This window comes from Capra hircus, chromosome 9 (assembly GCF_001704415.2).
Source record: "Capra hircus breed San Clemente chromosome 9, ASM170441v1, whole genome shotgun sequence".
In the NCBI taxonomy this organism is placed as follows: domain Eukaryota; kingdom Metazoa; phylum Chordata; class Mammalia; order Artiodactyla; family Bovidae; genus Capra; species Capra hircus.
This window is the reverse complement of record NC_030816.1, coordinates 21,156,524-21,176,373: the sequence shown is the minus strand read 5'-3', so window position 1 is coordinate 21,176,373 and position 19,850 is coordinate 21,156,524. Positions and strand designations below refer to the sequence as shown.

The 19,850-nt window shown below is 39.4% G+C and overlaps 1 protein-coding gene across 2 annotated transcripts; it reads left to right on the top strand.

Annotated features, from left to right (window-relative positions):
* RSPH4A (radial spoke head 4 homolog A) lies at positions 4,077 to 17,727 on the top strand. Of its 2 annotated transcripts, XM_005684627.3 has the most exons (6): positions 4,077 to 4,809; positions 8,942 to 9,176; positions 11,044 to 11,784; positions 13,384 to 13,534; positions 15,445 to 15,562; positions 17,458 to 17,727. In XM_005684627.3, the coding sequence occupies exons 1-6, from the start codon at positions 4,124 to 4,126 to the stop codon at positions 17,684 to 17,686; spliced, it is 2,160 nt and encodes a 719-aa protein (XP_005684684.2). In that variant the 5' UTR covers positions 4,077 to 4,123; the 3' UTR covers positions 17,687 to 17,727. The 2 variants fall into 2 exon arrangements, with proteins under 2 accessions (XP_005684684.2, XP_017909017.1); XM_018053528.1 differs by lacking the exon at positions 13,384 to 13,534 and having other exon boundaries at positions 17,458 to 17,480.

Below are 19,850 nucleotides of genomic sequence, written 5' to 3'. Positions count from 1 at the left end.
GCCAGAGACTCCTGGACACTCACGGGCAAATCTGGGTCAGTCTCTTGTTGAGTCACTGCTCCTTTCTCCTGGGTCTTGGTGCACACAAAGTTCTGTTTGTGCCCTCCAAGAGTCTGTTTCCTCAGTCCTGTGTAAGTTCTGGCGGGTCTATGGTGGGGTTAATGGCAATCTCCTCCAAGAGGGCTTATGCCATACCCAGATCTACTGCACCCAGAGCCCCTGCCCCTGTGGCAGGCCATTGCTGACCCATACCTTTGCAGGAGACATTCAAACATGATTCTGACTCAGTCTCTGTGTGGTCTCTGGGTCCTGGTGGGCACAAGGTTTGTTTGAGCCCTCTGAGCATCTCTGGCAGGTAAGGGGTTTGATTCTAAATGCAATTTCACCACCATACCATCTTGCTGGGGCTTCTCATTTGCCCTTGGACATTGCATGTCTTTTTTTTGTGTGTGGGATCCAACATTTTCCAGTCAATGGTTGTTCAGCAGTGAACTGCAGTTTTGGAGTTCTCACAGGAGAAGATGAGCGCACATCCTTCTACTCCGCAATCTTATGCCACAAACATCGCCAAAGACACACATAGGATAAAGTAAATGGATGAGCAAGAATGCCTTGCTAACACTCAAACTCGGAGCAGCTATATTAATTTCAGACAAAGCTAACTTCAAAGCAAGGAAAATTATCAGAGATAAAGAGGGGTATCACATAATACGGAATCAGTCATCCAAGAAGACATGTGTTCAGTTGCTCAGTCATATCTGGCTGTTTGTGACCCCATGGACGATAGCCCACCAGACTCTGCTTGTCCATGGAATTTTCCAGGCAAGAATACTGGAGTGGGTTGCCATTTCCTTCTCCAGGGGATCTTCCCGATCCAGGGATCAAACCTGCATCTCTTGTATATCCTGCATTGCAGGCAGGTTCTTTACCACTGAGCCACCTAGAAAGCCCCCAAGAAGACATCAGTTCAGTTTAGTTCAGTCACTGAGTTGTTTCTGACTCTTTGTGACCCCATGGACTGCAGCACGCCAGGCAAGAAAACATAACAATCATTGGTGGCTTCACACCTACAAGCAAAAAGTCAAAATACATGAAGCAAATACTGATAGAGTTACAGGGATAAATAAGTAAATCCACTAGTGGAGTTGTAGAGTTCAACACTTCTCTATCAGAATAGACAGACACAGCAAGGAGAAAATCAATAGGCACATAGTTAAAGTCAACAATACCATCAATCAACAGGCTGTAATTGACAACTATAGGCTACTTCATACAACAATAGCAGAACATGCATTCTGCTTAGGCCCAGTGGAGAAGGCAATGTCACCCCACTCCAGTACTCTTGCTTGGAAAATCCCATAGATAGAGGAGCCTGGTAGGCTGCAGTCCATGGGGTCGCTGAGGCTTGAACATGACTGAGTGACTTCACTTTCACTTGTCACTTTCATGCATTGGAGAAGGAAATGGAAACCCACTCCAGTGTTCTTTGCCTGGAGAATCCCAGGGACGGGGGAGCCTGGTGGGCTGCCGTCTTGGGGTTGCACAGAGTCAGACACGACTGAAGTGACTTAACAGCAGCAGCAGCAGCTTAGGCCCAGATGGAATATTCGTCAAGGTAGACCACATTCTAGGCCATAAAAGCATTTTAACAAATTTAAAGGATATAAGAAAATAAATATTAAAATCATACAGACCACAATGGAATTAAACTATAAATCAATAACAGAAAAATAGGTGGAAATCTCAAAATACTTTGAAATAAATGAAAATGAAAATATAACATCAAAATTTGGGGAATGCAGCAAAATCAATATTTAGAGGAAAATTTATATAGGTGAACACATATATCAGAAAAGAAGAAACATGTAAGTCATCTAAGCTTCAATCATCTAAACTTCCACCTTAGGTAACTAGAAAAAAGGAGCAAATTAAATCCAAAGTAAGCAAAAGAAGAGAAACAATATAAATTAGAGCAGAAATTAATGAAATTGAAAACAGAAAATTAACAAGACCAAAAACTATTTCTATGAAAGGGTCAATCAATTAATAAGCCTCTAGCAAGGTTCAGTTCAGTTCAGTTCAGTCGCTCAGCCGTGTCCGACTCTTTGCCACCCCATGAATCGCAGCACGCCAGGCCTAGCAAGGTTAAGTAAAAGAAAAAAAAGGAGAGAAGTTGCAATTACTAATTCAAAAATTAAAGATATAATAGCACTAGTGATCCCACAGACATTAAAAGGATAATAAAAGATACTATGAACAAGTCTAGGTTTGTAAATTTGATAACTTAGGTAAAATGGACCAATTCCTTGAAAAAATCAGTCTGCCAAAACATACATAGACTTATATATACAGGCAAGTTCCTCATATGTGTGTGTGTGTGTGTGTTTGTGTGAATCTATTGAATCAATAATTAATAATCTTCAAAAATAAGCCCAGATGGGTTCACAGGTGAATTCTACCAATTGTCTACAATCTCTTCTAAAACACAGAACCAGAGAAGATACTTTCTGATTCATTCTATGAAGCCAGAATTACTCTAACAACAAAACAAGACAGACATTACAAGAAACTACAGATAAATACTTCTTGAGAATAGAGATGCAAAAAACTCTTCCTTATCCTCCCTTTCTCCTGGTCTTACCATCCTGCTCTGGCTTGTCAGTCCAAGAAAAAAGCCTCCATCACTTCTTGACAGCTTCAAGGGTGGAGAGAATAGAACTATGAAGGGGGAAAAAAAATGCTACCCCCCTTCAATCCTTGTACCAATTACAAAAAATAAGATCTCCAATTTATAATTCTAGCTTATCTTTCATTTTGTTTTTAGAATCTATTTCAAGAGCTCTAATCAGGGCCTTCTGACTTCAAGGAGTCCCTGAACTAGAAGAAATTACATACAACATTCTGTGTGTGCACACCCACGTACATTTTGGGAGGGGTAAAGATCCACAGCTTTGAACAAAGTATTGAAGAGGAGTTCTGTGCTTTTTAACCTCCACTAAACTTGGGGTGGGTGGTGGTAAATATGATGCTCTTTCATGAAGTTAGAATTTATGACCAACAAGTTGTCAATTAGAAGTTATATCAAGTATTAATTGGCTTGTTTTAAAAGAGAGATACAGAACAAATTAACATGAAAGACTAATTAATTTACAGTTTTTAGTCAAAGCCAGGTATGTATGATTCCATCCTCTATACATTCTTTTTGTTGGAGATGGAATAATATTAATTAATAGTCATAATCATGACCTTAGATACTGCAAAATTATGAAATCACAGGTGTATTATCAAAGAAAGATTACATTATACTAATATAGTTTTAGGGTTAATTTGAATTTCGGTTATTAGAAAACAGGTAACCCATGAATTATCTATTTACATAGGGTAACCTTCTCATTACCTTCTCCTTGAAGGTAATTTTCTGCCTACTTATCTGGCAGATTTCACAGGAGGGAGAAGAGGAAAATCAGGGCGCCTTTGTTTATTGTCCAAAAGTCGCCGGTTTGGTTGGCACAAATGAGACTTTGATTTCTGAGTTTTGGACTCTGATGTTCTGCACACTGGAGTCTCCTTGTCACCGGAACCTCCAGATTTCCAAGGCCTTCACCTCGCCCTGACCCCCGTCAGTCTCTTCTCCGTTACACACACACACTCTCTCTCTCCCCCAAACACACACAAGCTCTGTAAACGCATTCTCCCCCGCCCCCATTAATGCAAGACCCACTCCTCAACGCTCAATTTGAACCAAAATATTAGCACCAGACCCTGAAAATTCTCCCAGGGCTCCTCCTCTGCGTCGGCCCAGTTCTCAGGTTTCCAGGCGGGCCTGATGGACGGCAGATTAGATTGGCTGAGCTATTGGAGGAGCAGAGGTTCCACCAAATCACAAATCCAGGATTTTCATCCTTCTCGGTCTCCTCCCTAGACTCCCGGCAACAGGCGTGCGTTGTTTCTCTTAGGGGAATCCAGCCTGGGGTTGCTATGGAGACGTGACGCTGCTGCTTGCAGAGCAACTCGGACCCAGATATCGCCTAGCAAACCTAAGCAAAGCCAGTGCCCTGCGTTGCTGCCTTCCATATCTGCACGCCCTCTTCATCCAAAACTATTTTTTCTCTTGACTCCCTCCATGGAAGATTCCATCCCCGTCAACCAAAAAACAGAACACCAAGAACTTGGGGAAACAGGGCGGCCGTGGGAAGAAACGGTAACTACTTCCCAAGATCCTGAGCTTGGGTTATCCGAGGCCCTAGAGTTGGAGCAGGGGCCAGAAACTGGACTCCAGACCAGAAGCAGCCCTCCTAGGATGCCCGTCTCTGGAGCCAGAACGCCGGATCGACCTGTGGATGACCTCGTAGGACTAAGCGCATCATTTCCATCTTCCTCATCTCAGGAGCTCCCTTCCACTCTTTCTCCCCTGGCTCTGGCCAGGCAGGACTTTATGGCACCATGGCAGTCAGACAAGACCACTAGTGTTATTTCTGAAGCTGAGACACCTCATTTTGGCCGTTTGGAACAATTATCTGATAAAGGTGGATCAACTCCTCATCAAACATGTCAATCAAAGGGAAACAACTTTCATCAGTCTCAGCAAACTAAATATCCCCTGTATGAACTGAGGGATGTGAGTGACCACACCTCTAAACAGAAAGAGCTGAGATTTGACATTTTTCAAGAAGACGACTCAAACAGTAACTATCATCTAGATCAGCCTGAGTCTGGGGCTTCTGAAGTGGCCCCCAGCCTGCTTGAGATTGCCGTTCAAAATACTAAGGCTTACCTACTGAAGACCAGTAGCAAGTCGGGCTTAAATCTGTAAGTCTTGGAGGAAACGAGAGAGGAAAAACTGGCAAAGGGAGGGGTATGATTATCTTTGTGTGAGGATGTGCTTCTGCGGGTGAATGAAAATATATCTGAAAAGTCTGAATTAGTGAGAGAGTGACTTCATAACTCTTTGTATCATAGGACTCAAGACAGGTCACTGGTGGAGTTTCTTTTAGCTTCTTTAAAGATCCTAGATACACAGAAATAAACTCTAGGAATTATGGAATCTGGGGTTTGAAAGAAACCATGAAGTATCTCTGCTACTGCTGCTGCTAAGTCGCTTCAGTCGTGTCTGACTCTGTGTCTGACTCTGACCCCAGAGAAGGCAGCCCACCAGGCTCCCCCGTCCCTGGGATTCTCCAGGCAAGAACACTGAAGTGGGTTGCCATTTCCTTCTCCAGCATATGAAAGTGAAAGGTGAAAGTGAAGTCGCCCAGTCGTGTCTGATTCTTAGCGACCCCATGGACTGCACCCACCAGGCTCCTCCATCCATGGGAGTTTCCAGGCAAGAGTACTGGAATGAGGTGCCATTGAAAGTATCTTTCCAGGATGCTTATTAAAACGGACTGTCTACCAAAATCTAAGCATTCTCAGTGCTTGCATGGTGTGGTTTCAAGTCCCTACCCAGGCCAGTGCTGGAGTGATAAATTACCTGCTTCACCTGGGGCTGTCCCAACTAAGCATGGCATCCTGAGAAACTCCTCAGTCCGAGGCAATCAGGAGAATGTCTTGCTATACAGGCCACCCCACGTGCATGCCATTTTATCCAGATCTCTTTTAAAATGTGGTAACCAAGGACCCAGGAATTTTCTGACCATCCTGTTATAGCTAAGATTCAGATCTCATCATTGAGTCCAGATTTCTAGAGGTTCTTGCTTCCAGGGTTACATAATCATAGGGTCAACAAAATTACAGGGCTAGAAGGGACTTGAGAAAACATCTAATATAATCCGCTTGCTTTTTAAATGAGGGGACTAATCATGGAAAAATTAATTTGCTCAACATTTCTCTGGTTACAACACTCTCTGACTCTTCCCTTTCCTCCATCACTATGCTTCAGCCACATGGCCTCGTCAGTTCCAGTGTTGCTGCCTTGGCCCAGTGGCTTCTTCCCTAAGTCCTCCTTAGTCTTTGCTGGCTGTCTTCACATCTTAGGAATCAGCTTCCATAGAACTCTATTATAGCTGCCTGCTCTTTCCTTCATAGTACTTAAGGTCATTTATAATTGTATAGAGACTCACAGACTTATATTTAATGTTTGACTCTCCCACTAAAGTGCAGGTCCCGAGTACAGGGACCATTTGAGTTTTGAACACCACTATATATTTAATGCCTAGCACAGTGTTATCAGCTATTTACTGACTAAAGAATTAATTAATTAATGGCAGTACAGGAGACACAGTGTAGACCTTTTGAGTCTAGTTAATTCTCAACATGGGGGCTTCCTTGGTGATTCAGCGGTAAATAACTCATCTGGCAATGCAGGAGATGCAGGTTCAATTCCTGGGTTGGGATCTCCTGGAGATCCCCTGGAGAAGGAAATGGCCACCCACTCCAGTATTCTTGTCTGGTAAATCCCATGGACAGAAGGAGCCTAGCGGGCTACAGACCATGGGGTCGCAACAGAGGTGAACACAACTTAGCCACTAAACGATGACAACAATCCTCAAAACAGTTTGCTGAGATGCCTCCTGATTAGCCAGCAAACATTAAATGTGTGCCATTCAATATACGTATGTGGCAAAGCTTGTAAAAAAAAAGCTATAATTTGGCTTTTAAAAATGTGAAGTATAATCTTAAAGTCTGAAGAAGATATCAGTTAATATATAATGTGAGACATCTTCACAAAACCCAAATTAAAATATTATTTATAAATTACTGTCTTTAACTACAATTTACTTAAACTTCAGGGATGTGATTTGCTGGATTCTACTTGAATTGCTGATATAAACTTCTTATCACAATTCCCTAGGTTAAATAACAAGCAAGAATTTACAAACTTTGATAAAATGTCAAAAAAGCTCATTATAAATACTTGAAAGTTCACAATTTAAAACTGAATGCAAAACATAAAATGGGAAATTTTCTTTTACTGAATTATTTTATAACTGACATTACTTAAATAGCTAAATTTAATTTAGTGTCCAAATGCTAAGTCTCTGAGGTGGTAAATGAATACTGTCCATAATATTCACTATTACTTTCTAAGTGCTTTATAGCCTGTAGTTAAAAATGGCTCATTAAAGATGAACTAAACTCCATATCTTATATACAGCTCTTATTTAACAACTATGAAAGCTATTTTTTATTGCAGTTAAAACAATGTTGACTAAAATACAAAACTGGTTTTCATATTGTTGAATAAAAAGCCTGCAAAAAAGACTGCTTCCTTCTTTCTGCCAGTCATAACATTTCTGTTCATTTATAAAAATAGCAATTTTTGGAGAAAGAAGAAATATTCTTCATATATAATATTTGCAAACTGTCCATCACATTGGTTGTGCCTATACTTTACCTATTTTTCTTTGACATTCTTAAGATTCATTAGACAAATACAGATATTAAAGAAAGAATTAAATAACTAGGGCAGGTTAAAATAGAAATTTATTGAACATCCATTTTGTTTCACTATAATAAGGAAGGAGATATATTAAAACAATAAACAAAAACCTAATTTCAGCCCTGGAAGAACCTACTGCAGATGCTGAATGAGAAATACACAGTTACACCACAGTGTATCAGTGATCTTAGAAAGGCCCAGTCCACACTGAGGAAGAACAGTTTCAAGAATAACCTGAATGGTAAGGCTTTGAGGATTAATTGTATTTTAAATCATTTCTTGAGAAAAATATGTATAGGACACGACGAGCAAAGGCTCTCAAGTCAGACAGCAACAAGATGCTGGACAGACACTTACCTTGCTGGGCAGACATTCTAACTGAACTAATTATTAGAAATGAAAGTGGAGAGAGACAGTGCTTATCCACCAGAGAGGTAATTTATGCAAGTCCTCAAACCGGACAGAGGAATTTCTATCTCGCCTAAGAGCAGTTTGACAGGCATTTTGGGTTCTTCAGTAGTAAATTTCACATTGAAAAACTGGTATCTTAAAAAGCACCTCCTAGCAGTTATGTGTAAAATATAATGAATTAATGAGAGATTAGAGAAGGCAATGGCACCCCACTCCAGTACTCTTGCCTGGAAAATCCCATGGATGGAGGAGCCTGGTAGGCTGCATTCCATGGGGTCCCTAAGAGTCAGACATGACTGAGCGACTTCACTTTCACTTTTCAATTTTATGCATTGGAGAAGGAAATGGCAACCCACTCCAGTGTTCTTGCCTAGAGAATCCCAAGGACGGGGGAGCCTGGTGGGCTGCTGTCTATGGGGTCACACAGAGCCGGACACAACTGAAGTGACTTGGCAGCAGCAGCAGAGATTAATTGATGAATCAATAGAGAGGTTAGAGGCAGCTTCACTAACTCAGTTATGAAATAAAAAGCTACAACAGTGGTTTTAACAGAAAAGGACAAAAAATATTAGAGTGCATCACATTTTAATAAACATGAGTAACATCAAATGACATTTTTCTCTTCGTTTGTGTGTAGGGGGTGGGTTGGGGTTGCAATATGAAATGTATTTCTTGTAGGTCTAAAAACACTGAAGTATATAACTGGCTTAGGAAATGTGAAAAGAGAATTGATCTTAAAAGAGTCAGCTGTATTTAAAAATCAAGTTGTATTTGATGAGGGGTAGGAAAGGGGGATGGGAAAGAAGTTATGTTAAAAGAATGAAAAATAAGCTTAGTCACTTTTAAATACATAACTGAGAGATTTTGATATGAAATAAAAAGTAAAAATTGTAGCTGATGTAGAACATGTATCTTGCTGCAATGTGTTTTTCTTTAATAAGTTAAATATTCATATCATATTGAAGGAATTTCTTAAAAAGTTCTAAGATAAGTTATTCTTGGCAGTGGTAAAAGTTACTGAGGTTTTCCACTAAAAATCTCTCAAATCTTTAGGTTGTTGAAGTTTCCTAAAAACCCAGTGAATATGTATGAAATTATTTCTTCAAATGCTTTAGACAGGGATATTATTTGGAATTTTCTCTTTTTGGGTAGATATGATCATCTTTCTGAAATACTGACCAAGGTCTTAGATAAGCGTCCTGAAAATGCTGTGGACATCATTGAAAATATTAGCCAAGATGTCAAGATGGAACATTTTAGTAAAAAATTAGATACACTCCAAAATGAGAATGAGATGCTTCCAACCTATGAAATGGCAGAGAAGCAGAAAACTCTTTTTCTTCAGGGAAATTTAGAAGGAGCTGACCAAGAACTGGAAGATGAAATAGTAAGTCACTCTGTAATTGAATAGGTCAATCTTAATGGTTTTTTTTGAGGTGAATGGGGTGTGGCTTTAAATTCATACCCACTGCATTTTTATAGCTTACTAAATAGTATTTGCAACCTCATTTCACACCACTCATTTCCTTGGTTAGAGTTTCTTATGTTTTCACATTGTGTTTTAGTATTTCACAGATAATAGCTATTTTATGTTTGTGGGGCTAAACTCCTTGGTATCAGTGAAAATGTTTTCTTCATCTTTTATATTTTCCAAAGTGCCTGGGACAGCCTGAGTTCATAGCTGTTTCTTATTGAGTATTGTTGAATGAATGAATAAATGGCACATAATTTAAAATTTGGCTTTAAATCAAGATGCATATTTTCCCCTTTAATTTACTGGAAAAATTAAAAGAGTTTCTAATGTCATTTGCATTTTCTTCCAAGGCTACTTCTTCATATTGTAACTTGACAGTATGTATATTATGTCAATGAGACATAATAGGAGAGAAATAAAAGATTTCTTTTAATCCCCAAAGATAAATTGTTAAAAATATTTACAGAGAAAGTTGGTGGCAGAGATGACAAGCTATCATTCAAGAATGAAATCAGCTGTATTACAGAAATTTTACCCTCAAATATTTCAAATCAGTATCCGCTTTGTTTCCTAAATGCCTGCATATTTGCAATTTATTCTACTGAGTAATTTATACTGTACATCTACCGAGCTTCTATGTTCCATTACTGTTAGGCTATTTAAAACTGTCTACATACTTGCAAATTTGATGTTTGGAGTAAGATATGTTCAAAACAGGACGCAGAGTTCAGTCAAGGAAAGATAGGTCGGGTAGGGATATACCATATGGAACTAATGGTAAAGAACCCGCCTACCAGTGCAGGAGACCTAAGAGACGCGAGTTAGATATTTGGCTTGGGAAGATCCCCTAGAGGAGGGCATGGCAACCCACTCCAATACTCTTGCCTGGGGAATCCCATGGTAAGAGGAGCCTGGAGGGCTCCAGTCCATAGGGTCACAAAGAGTTGGCATGACTGAAGCAGCTTAGTAAACACACACACAAACCCTCTAGAGCTCTGTAGCCTTCATAAGGAGACACAAATGATGCAGCGAGATATAGAATAGTCAGAAGGGATGAGTGATAGGTGTCAAGGACTTGACATTAGCTGATCTTTTCTAAAAATATCTTACTCAAAACACTTGGTTATGGACAAGTCTGGGGACAAACAGCATGTGGGGATCAAATATTTGTTATTTTTGCTTTTATTTCTTTTGCCTTTGGAGACTGATCTAAGAAAATATTGCTATGATTTATGTCTGATAATGTTTTGCCTATGTTCTGTGCTAGGAGTTTTATGGTGTCATGACTCACATTTAGGTTGTTAAGTCATTTTGAGTTTATTTTTGTAGATGGTGTGAGGGAAATTTCTAATTTCACTTATTTGTATGTAGCAGTCCAGCTTTCCCAAAACCACTTGCTGAAGAGATTGTCCTTTCTCCACTGTACACTATTCTTGCCTCCTTTGTTGCAGATTAATTGACCATAGGTACACAGGTTTATTTCTAGGTGCTCTATTCTGTTTCATTGATCTATTTGTCTATTTTTGTGCTAGTACCATTCTATTTTGATTATAATAGCATTTGTAGTATTGTCTGAAGTCTGGGAGGGTTATACCTCCAACTTATTTTTCCCCTCAGGATTACTTTGTCTATTCTGGGTCTTTGTAGCTCCAAATAAATTTTAGTATTAATTGTTCTAGTTCTATGAAAAAGGTCATTTTTATAGGGATTGTATTAAGTCTTTGGGTTGCAAGCAGTTCTCTTATGGATAAAATATTAATCACAGTGCTTGTATTCCTAGGCAGAACACACTCTTCCAAACATAATGGAATCAGCTTTTTATTTTGAACAAGCTGGAGTTGGTTTGGGCACAGATGAGACTTACCGCATATTTCTTGCCCTCAAGCAGCTTACTGACACCCACCCAATCCAAAAATGTCGTTTCTGGGGCAAGATCTTAGGTCTGGAAATGAATTATATTGTAGCTGAAGTGGAATTCCGTGAGGGAGAAGATGAAGAGGAGGTGGAAGAGGAAGACGTACCTGAAGAGAGGGACAATGGAGATAGTGAAGCTGATGAAGACGATGCAGATGAATTACCAAGGCCCTTTTACAAGGCCCCACAGGCTATTCCAAAAGAAGAAAGCAGAACAGGTGCCAACAAATATGTCTATTTTGTTTGCAATGAACCAGGAAGACCATGGGTGAAGTTACCAGCAGTGACACCTGCGCAAATCGTTATTGCAAGAAAAATCAAGAAGTTTTTCACTGGGCGATTGGATACTCCCATTATAAGCTACCCACCCTTCCCAGGAAATGAGAGTAATTACTTACGAGCACAAATTGCCAGAATTTCAGCAGGGACCCATGTCAGCCCTCTAGGATTCTATCATTTTGGTGAGGAAGAAGGAGAAGAGGAAGAAGAAATAGAAAGTGGGCGAGATAGCTTTGAAGAAAACCCTGATTTTGAAGGCATCCAAGTGATTGATCTGGTGGAATCCCTATCCAATTGGGTTCATCATGTACAACATATCCTCCCTCAGGTAGGGGTTTTGCAATTCTCAGACTATCAGCTAGTCAGTAAATATGTATTAAATTCTGTCTATAATGCACACAGTGTATTCAAGACAAAGGCCTTGAGGCTGTAGACAAAGACAGAGACAATTTAAAAATCTAAACACAAAGTAGTATATAAATGCCAAGTCATTTAGACCCAGGATCTTCAAACAGATTTTATTTCCAAATGGAAGTAAAATGGGCTTTATTTTATTTGGGCTTCCCTTGTGGCTCAGATGATAAAGAATCTGCCTGCAATGCGGGAGACCTGGATTTGATCCCTGAGTTGGGAAGATCCCCTGGAGGAGGGAATGGCAACCCACTCCAATATTCTTGCCTGGAGAATCCCCATGGACAGAGGAGCCTGGTGGGCTACAGTCCATGACGTCGCTAAAAGTCGGACACAACTGAGTGATTAAGCACACATGGGATATTTGGCAAGTTATGGAAGAATTTAGGTTTAGGTGTGTTGTGAAATTATCTTTATATGTTAGATATAAATGGGTACATTAATTTTGGGAAGAGTTCTTTTATTCTATTCTTATTAGCCAAGGAACTTTTTTTGCATGAACAATAAAAGATTTTGACAAAAACAAGTAAAGTGTCATATAGTAGTTACATAGAACCTATTCTGCCAGCTTTTAATAGCACTTTATATATAGTAGCTCATTTAAAACTCACACTTGTATAGAAGACTCATTTCCTTATTGTACAGATGAGGAAATTAAGGCAGAAAGTTTAGGAAATGTCACAAGGGTAACATATCTAATAAGTTTCAGATGTGAATGAGCAGAATGGATCCAGAGTCCACACTCTTAAACAATCTGGTAAATAGTCTCATTGACAGGTAGAATATCTTCACTATATTTTGATGTAGATAAGAGATATTCTTAAATATCTCTAGATGAGTTAATTAAATGAGAAATTATAATCTCAAAACTCCATGCTGCTAAGTCGCTTCAGTAGTTAATTAAATGAGAAATTATAATCTCAAAACTCCATGCTGCTAAGTCGCTTCAGTCGTATCTGACTCTGTGTGACCCCATAGACAGCAGCCCACCAGGCTCCCCTGCCCCTGGGATTCTCCAGGCAAGAACACTGGAGTGGGTTGTCATTTCCTTCCCCAATGCATGAAAGTGAAAAGTGAAAGTGAAGTCGCTCAGTCGTGTCTGAACTCTTAGTGACCTCGTGGACTGCAGTCTACCAGGCTCCTCCGTCCATGGGATTTTCCAGGCAAGAGTATTGGAGTGGGTTGCCATTGCCTTCTCCCAAAACTCCATACCTAATCTTATTATCACATTGTTGCTATTAATAATAATAATACCTTACCATCATATTAATTAGTAAAATGCATTATTACCTTTTCACTAAGGTTTGAATGATTTTAATATATAAATACCCTGTAACAATATTTTGCTTGAAATAACATAGATCAAAATAGCATTTGGTAAATATACATTGAATGAATGAATGGTCAATATGCCACACAGTGGAACACCATGCAGATAATTACTTCAATCGAAAGGAATATTCTGGCATTTTAAGGTCCTCATTAGACCACTAGATCTTGCAGTATTTTTGCCCAGGGTCGGTGTAATTGGTTCAACCCCATACAAAAAAGTGAGGAAGAAGAGGAAGAAGAAGATGAAGAAAAAGAAGAAGAAAAAGGAGAAGAGCTTGATGACATAGAACAGGAAGTGGGGCCTCCACTCTTGACACCAATCTCTGAAGATTTAGGTAATTTTACATATCCTACATATGTATGTGTGTCCATATATGTATATGTATATATGTATGTGTGTGTGTGTGTACAGGAATACATAAATATGTGCACATGTATATACTAGCATGAAAGTGAAAGTGAAGTCGCTCAGTCATGTCCGACTCTTTGCAACCCCATGGACTGTAGTCTACCAGGCTCCTCTGTCCATGGGATTTTTTCAGGCAAGAATACTGGAGTGGGTTGCCATTTCCTTCTCCAGGGGACCTTCCCGACCCAAGAATCGAACCCCAGTCTCCCTCATTGCAGGCAGACGCTTTACCCTCTGAGCCACCAGGGAAGCCCATTTACGAGCATATCTTGGAGATATTGTAAGACAGATTCCAGACCACTGCAGAAAATGTGAATATTATAATAAATGAGTCAACTTTTTGGTTTCCCAGTGCACATAAAAGTTATGTTTACACTCTACTGCAGTCTATTAAGTGTACAATAACATAATATCTAAAAAATGTACATGCCTTAATTAGAAAATACTATATTGTGGGGGGATGAGAGAATTAGGTGAGGGAGATTAGGAGAGACAGATTTCTAGTTACAAGATAAATCACTCATGGCTATGAAATGTAAGGTGTGGGGAATATAGTCCAAATAACATAAGATCTTGGCATGGTGACATGCCGCATGCAAAGTTACTCAGTCGCGTCCGACTCTTTGTGACCCCTTGGGCGTTGCCCACCAGGCTCCCCTGACCATGAGGATTCTGCAGGCAAGAATACTGGAGTGCGTGCCCTCCTCCAGGGGATCTTCCTGACCCAGGCATCAAACCGGGGTCTCCTACATTGCAGGCAGATTCTTTACTGACTGAGCTATGAGCGAAACCTGTATATGAATATATACACAGGTATTTCTGGCTTTTCAAAAAATCACTTTACAGCACTTTGCTTTTATGAGAGAACTACATTAGTACCAATTTTCACTGATAGAAATTTTTTTAAAAAAGGCAAAACAAAAGTAATGTTCAGCATTTTTGCAGTGAGCAGTTATAGAGCAGTACACACTTCAAGCTGTCAGAGCGGCACCTCCAAGCTCCTTTCCCAGGAACTACACTCAGCATCAAGTTGTCATTGCTTTGAATTGTCTTTGGAGCTTCTGTGCTTTATCTGTGTATCTTGGCAATCTGTTAGCAAGATGTGTCCTAAGGTAATTGCTTCTTTGCTCTATGTCATTTCAGCTTACAAAAGGTTTCATAGGAGCGCTCTACTTTTGGATAGTGGGGGAAACCGTTACACACGCACACACACACACAATGTAGTTAATGGTGGGAGTAAAGAATGTAACGTGGCCAGCCCCACAAAGAACTTTCTAGGACAGAGGTTGCAGGAGTGTATTGCAGAGGGGAAACATAAGTTGGCTCTCTTACTAGAAATGCTGACAGTTATCTTTTTCTAAAATACTTGTTTTGCATTCTACAGATCATAAACACATGACATAGAGTAAAATATCATGAAGTACTATTTTTTTCCAATATACTATTGTTCTCATATTCTTCTGTTCTTCCTATTCAGTTTTGGAGTGTTCATGGTCCAAACCCTAGCTCTCTTTCATAATGCTGATTTGATCATCACGTATTTTTCCCTCTACCACACAGGCCTCCTTTCCCTTGGTAAAACTTATTTTCTCTGTTGTTCAAATGTACATATATAAACACAGACAAATATATATAAATACACATTTTTTTTTCAAATTTCATTGTTCCACAATGTTCAAATAGTACCCTCCTGATTCTATGTTAAACAGATGTTTTAACTTTTCTATGTCAAGTGTGTGTGTGTTTTAAGGTTTATAAATATAGCTTTTCTGTTGCACAGTATATGCTTGTCTATTTAGGAGTTAAATCGATTTTGAATTTCTCTTTGGTTTGCAGAGATCCAGAATACATCGCCTTGGACAACACGGTTATCCTCAAATCTCATTCCTCAATATGCGATTGCAGTCCTTAGATCCAACCTTTGGCCTGGAGCATACGCCTTTTCCAATGGCAAGTAAGTATGTGCCCATGTGTAAGCCTGTTATTTTGATGATTTAACTTATGGAAATTATAAGTTATCACTGGAATGTTAAGTTACTACTGTTTTAACTCTTCTTTGGCATGTAAAGTCTGTAATGGCATAACATGAATTCAAACAACATCCATCTTATAAAACAAAGCATCAAATTCATAACATTAGAGTAATTCAGACTTCTGTGTTTTTATCTGAATTATCCAATTTACGGAGCTAAAATGTTTTTTATTCTATGGTTATTTGAGTAATTGATAATCATTTCATGGAGGTAATTCTAAGCAGTGTTAAATTGAGTCTTATTTTTGTTAGTTATCTTGAGAAAAGATAATTTAAAATATGTATGTTTAGGCTATCACTTTCAAGAGAATTAGGATAAGAGGATAGTCAATGTCCTTTGGTCACCCAGAGCATATACTTCCATTTGTCTTATGCTTCCATTTCTTACTTAATAACCTAGGGTCAGAAGCTTGGCTGAGCTGGAGAACTGAGTGGTCAAATGTCAGAGTAGCTATGAGATCAACAAGCCAGAAATGAAAGTGTTTTCAAGCCTTTAATCACTTACTGTGATGGCATAAGCAAGTTGAAGCACTGATTCTACTCGCTGTCCGCCACCTCATTCCATTTGCCCACGTGGAACAGCACACTGGTGGAAGGTCAGATGGATCAGCACAGTTGTGAGGGCATCCCACTGACAAGGAAGTCCTCCACATAAGGCTTTTGCAGTTTTATGAACCTGCGACCAGAGGAAGGTGGGGAGGGCTAGGAAAAAGCACTGGGTACTGGGACTTCCCTGGTAGTTCAGCGGTTAAGACTCAGCTGCCACAACAGGGGATCCAGATTTGATCCCTGGTCAAGGAACTAGATCCCACATGCCATAACGCCAAAAATAAAAAGCAAAACCAAAAAACGACTGGGTACTGAGTCAGAGTAGGGGAAAGCATCTATAAGTTCTCCTTTTCTCTTACTCAACCCCCATTAGGAAGCCTTGGCAGAGGGACCTGAAGACTTCTGCTGAAGGCCCCAGATGAAGAGGCTTGGGAATAAAGGCACCTGAGCCAGAAACACAATTCTATCAAGAGCATGACAGGCCAGAGGGGCCAGAGTCCTTGCCCACAACTCCTCTGCGACTGCAGTGCACTGGCTCTGTACCAAGTCTGTTGTGGAGAGAGCACTTTTCTCCATGAGGTCTACCAGGGAAAGCTTTTGTGACTGTCCAAGGCTGGACCTGAAAAATCATGCATAGGTTTCTGACCACAAGCCCAAATCCTCATGCAGCCAAGTTTGCTAGATTGGCAACTTCTTAATTCTTCCTAACTCTAAAGAATGTATGCAAACTTTAACTTAGTTGTTTCGTTTTTCTGAAAATAATTAAAAGATCAAAGGCTGTGGTCCAGTTCAGGTGTAGGGTACATTTTGACAGGGTCTGGCCCTATGTTTTCTTAACCAGCTTGAGCAGTTTGGCTCATAGTAACCCCCTGTGGGCTTCCCAGGTTGTGCATGGTAAAGAATCCACCTGCCAATGCAGGAGATGTGAGAGACGTGGGTTCAGTCCCTGGGTCAGGAAGATTCCCTGGAAGAGGTAATGGCAACCAGCTCCAGTATTCTTGCCTGGGAAATCCCATGGACAGAAAGGAACCTGGTGGGCTACTGTACACGGGGTCGCAAAGAGTCGGACACAACTGAGCACACACACACACAGCTCCCTGTGGTAGAAGAATCATTTAGGGATGTTTCATCTCTAATGCATTTTAAATATACTGTACTGTTTTAACATTATGGGACTATGATACTCTTAAGTACTTTATTCTTACAGAAAAGGATAAGTTTTTCTTACTGAAAACTTATATGATCTACATTTTATTTTTAAATTACAGAAAGTTTGAAAATTTCTACATAGGCTGGGGTCATAAATACAGTCCAGACAGCTATACACCTCCAGTTCCCCCAGCTGTTTTTCAAGAGTACCCCAGTGGACCAGAAATTACGGAAATGGATGATCCTACTGTGGAGGAGGAGCAGGCCTTCAGGGCTGCACAAGAAGCAGCAGCAAATTCAACAGAGGAGAATGAAGAAACTGAGGAAGAGGAAGATGATTATGACTAATACAAGTAGAATTAGCCCAGTCTTATGAGACCGATACACACATATTCCTTATTTGGGACTGACTTATATATATAAATTACTATTCATGTGTAAAATGTCATTCCCTGAAAATAAAAATTTGGAATTTCACATTTGGAACTATTAATATGTACTTTTAGAAAGATGCTCAATAGATTTTTCAGAGGTGAAATGACATTAAAAAAAAATCATTTCTTTTTTTATTATTTTTTAAATTTAAATTTATTTAATTGGAGGCTAGTTACTTTACAATATTGTAAATTACTGTTTTGATGGCTTCAGCTAACCGAATATGTACTTTTTAAGCCTCAGGTTGAATTTCTAATAGGCAAACAAGGTAATATACACCCCACAAAAGCTACTTGGGGGGATTAAATATTTTTTGAGTGTCAAGGAATACTGAGACCAAAAATATTGATAACTAAGTTAGAGCATGTGTTCTTCAGCAATTTGTGATACTACTGCAAATACTGTATGTATAAACATCTGTCTATCTATCTATCTATTTCCCCCAACCCTCTGTGTGGAGAGGGTATACAATTCTATTACCTGCTCCAAGACTGTAGGAACATTCAAATTTTTTAGCTTTTACCTGTTACTTCTTAAAGAAACTTCTCAATGTAACTCTTCTTTCATCGTATGGAAATTGGTTTTATCTGATTTGGGGAAAAACTATTTGCAGAGATGGCTAGCTGGGACATCAAGACTTCAGACTGATATTTTCTATCACTGCTTTTATAAAACTAGTTATTTTTATTCACTGAAAAAGTATCTTTAAGTCCTATATCCCTGGCACTCCAAGGCTACTGTTAAAAACTAGGCATTGCTTCAGAAATCTTAGGAGCTTACTTACCTTCAAGGAGGTAAATATTTTGTGATACAAATATTATGCCATAGTACAGTGTCAAGCCCTGTGGTGAAGAACCAATTAAAAAATAAAAATAAAAAACCCTTCTACTCCATGGTCATTATCTGTGTGAAATAAAAGTATCAGTAATTGTAGTTTCTGTAATATTCTTGTCATAGACTGGCGGTTTGCAGATCAGTGATCTTATCTTCGAGTAACATTGCTTATCAAACTCTTAGGTATATTTAATCCAAACTAGAGCCGTTCAGGAAGCACTTCTAAGAGGAAGCCCTTCCAAGAGGAGAACTAAGGGGGAAAGGGTCCTAGGCAGCGCCAGCTGTATTTTGGCAAAGGACTTTAGGCCGAAAGGAGTGAAACTTTGAGCATGGTGAGAGATGAAACTGAAGAGGTAAGCAGAGCCCAGATTGTGTAGGAAGTTTGGATTTTAACCACGAGCAATGAAGGGGACTCAACTAGGCAGTCACAAAATCGTATTTGTATTTTAGAACAATTTGGCTTCTATGTGGAAGATGGACTGACAGAGGATCAAGACAAGCAGACCAGTTAGGAGGATATTACGCTGTAGGTAAGAGATAATGAGGGCATGAAGCACCATAACTGCATGGGGATACAGAGTGGAAATCTGTTTACCAGTCTGAATGACAGTATTAGAAAGGAGGTTTTCCAGAATTTTCCAATTGGCAATACTATTCATTCCAGGAGTGCAACACTTAGTATTTAATACAATAGATAATATTCATAGAACTTCATTCAAGTAAGTTCTTGTTCGTTTTTTAATGGGGTAGCAGCCCCTTACTGCTTCTCCTTTTTAATATCTCTTTTTTCATCTACCCAGATTTCTTTCTGAGAAAGGGCCTCTGACCCATGGCAGACAGTCAGTCACATGCTAATCAGATGTGCTCTCTCTGGAATCTGAAATCTAAGCAGACATTCTACCCCAACTCCTAACCTGATTGCCCCTGCTGCATTAGGCCATATTCTAGCCTCAACTGTTGCCTTTGTTCTAGAATAGCTCCCTAGTTACCTGTGGATTCTGTGAACTTCTGATAATTTGAACGAATTCTCTTCTGCTTAAAACTGGCCAGAATAAGATTCTTGCTTCAACCTTAACTGGCAATCCTAACATGAAACTGAAAGATTCCTTCTTACAGGACACATTAAACATAAGACTCTCACAGTTATATAAGAGTGTAAATATTTAACAAAAGCAAATTACTCTTTTCAGAATTATGCCTATGAAGTATTAAGGTTCTTTCTATCTAGTGAGGAGGGAATTTC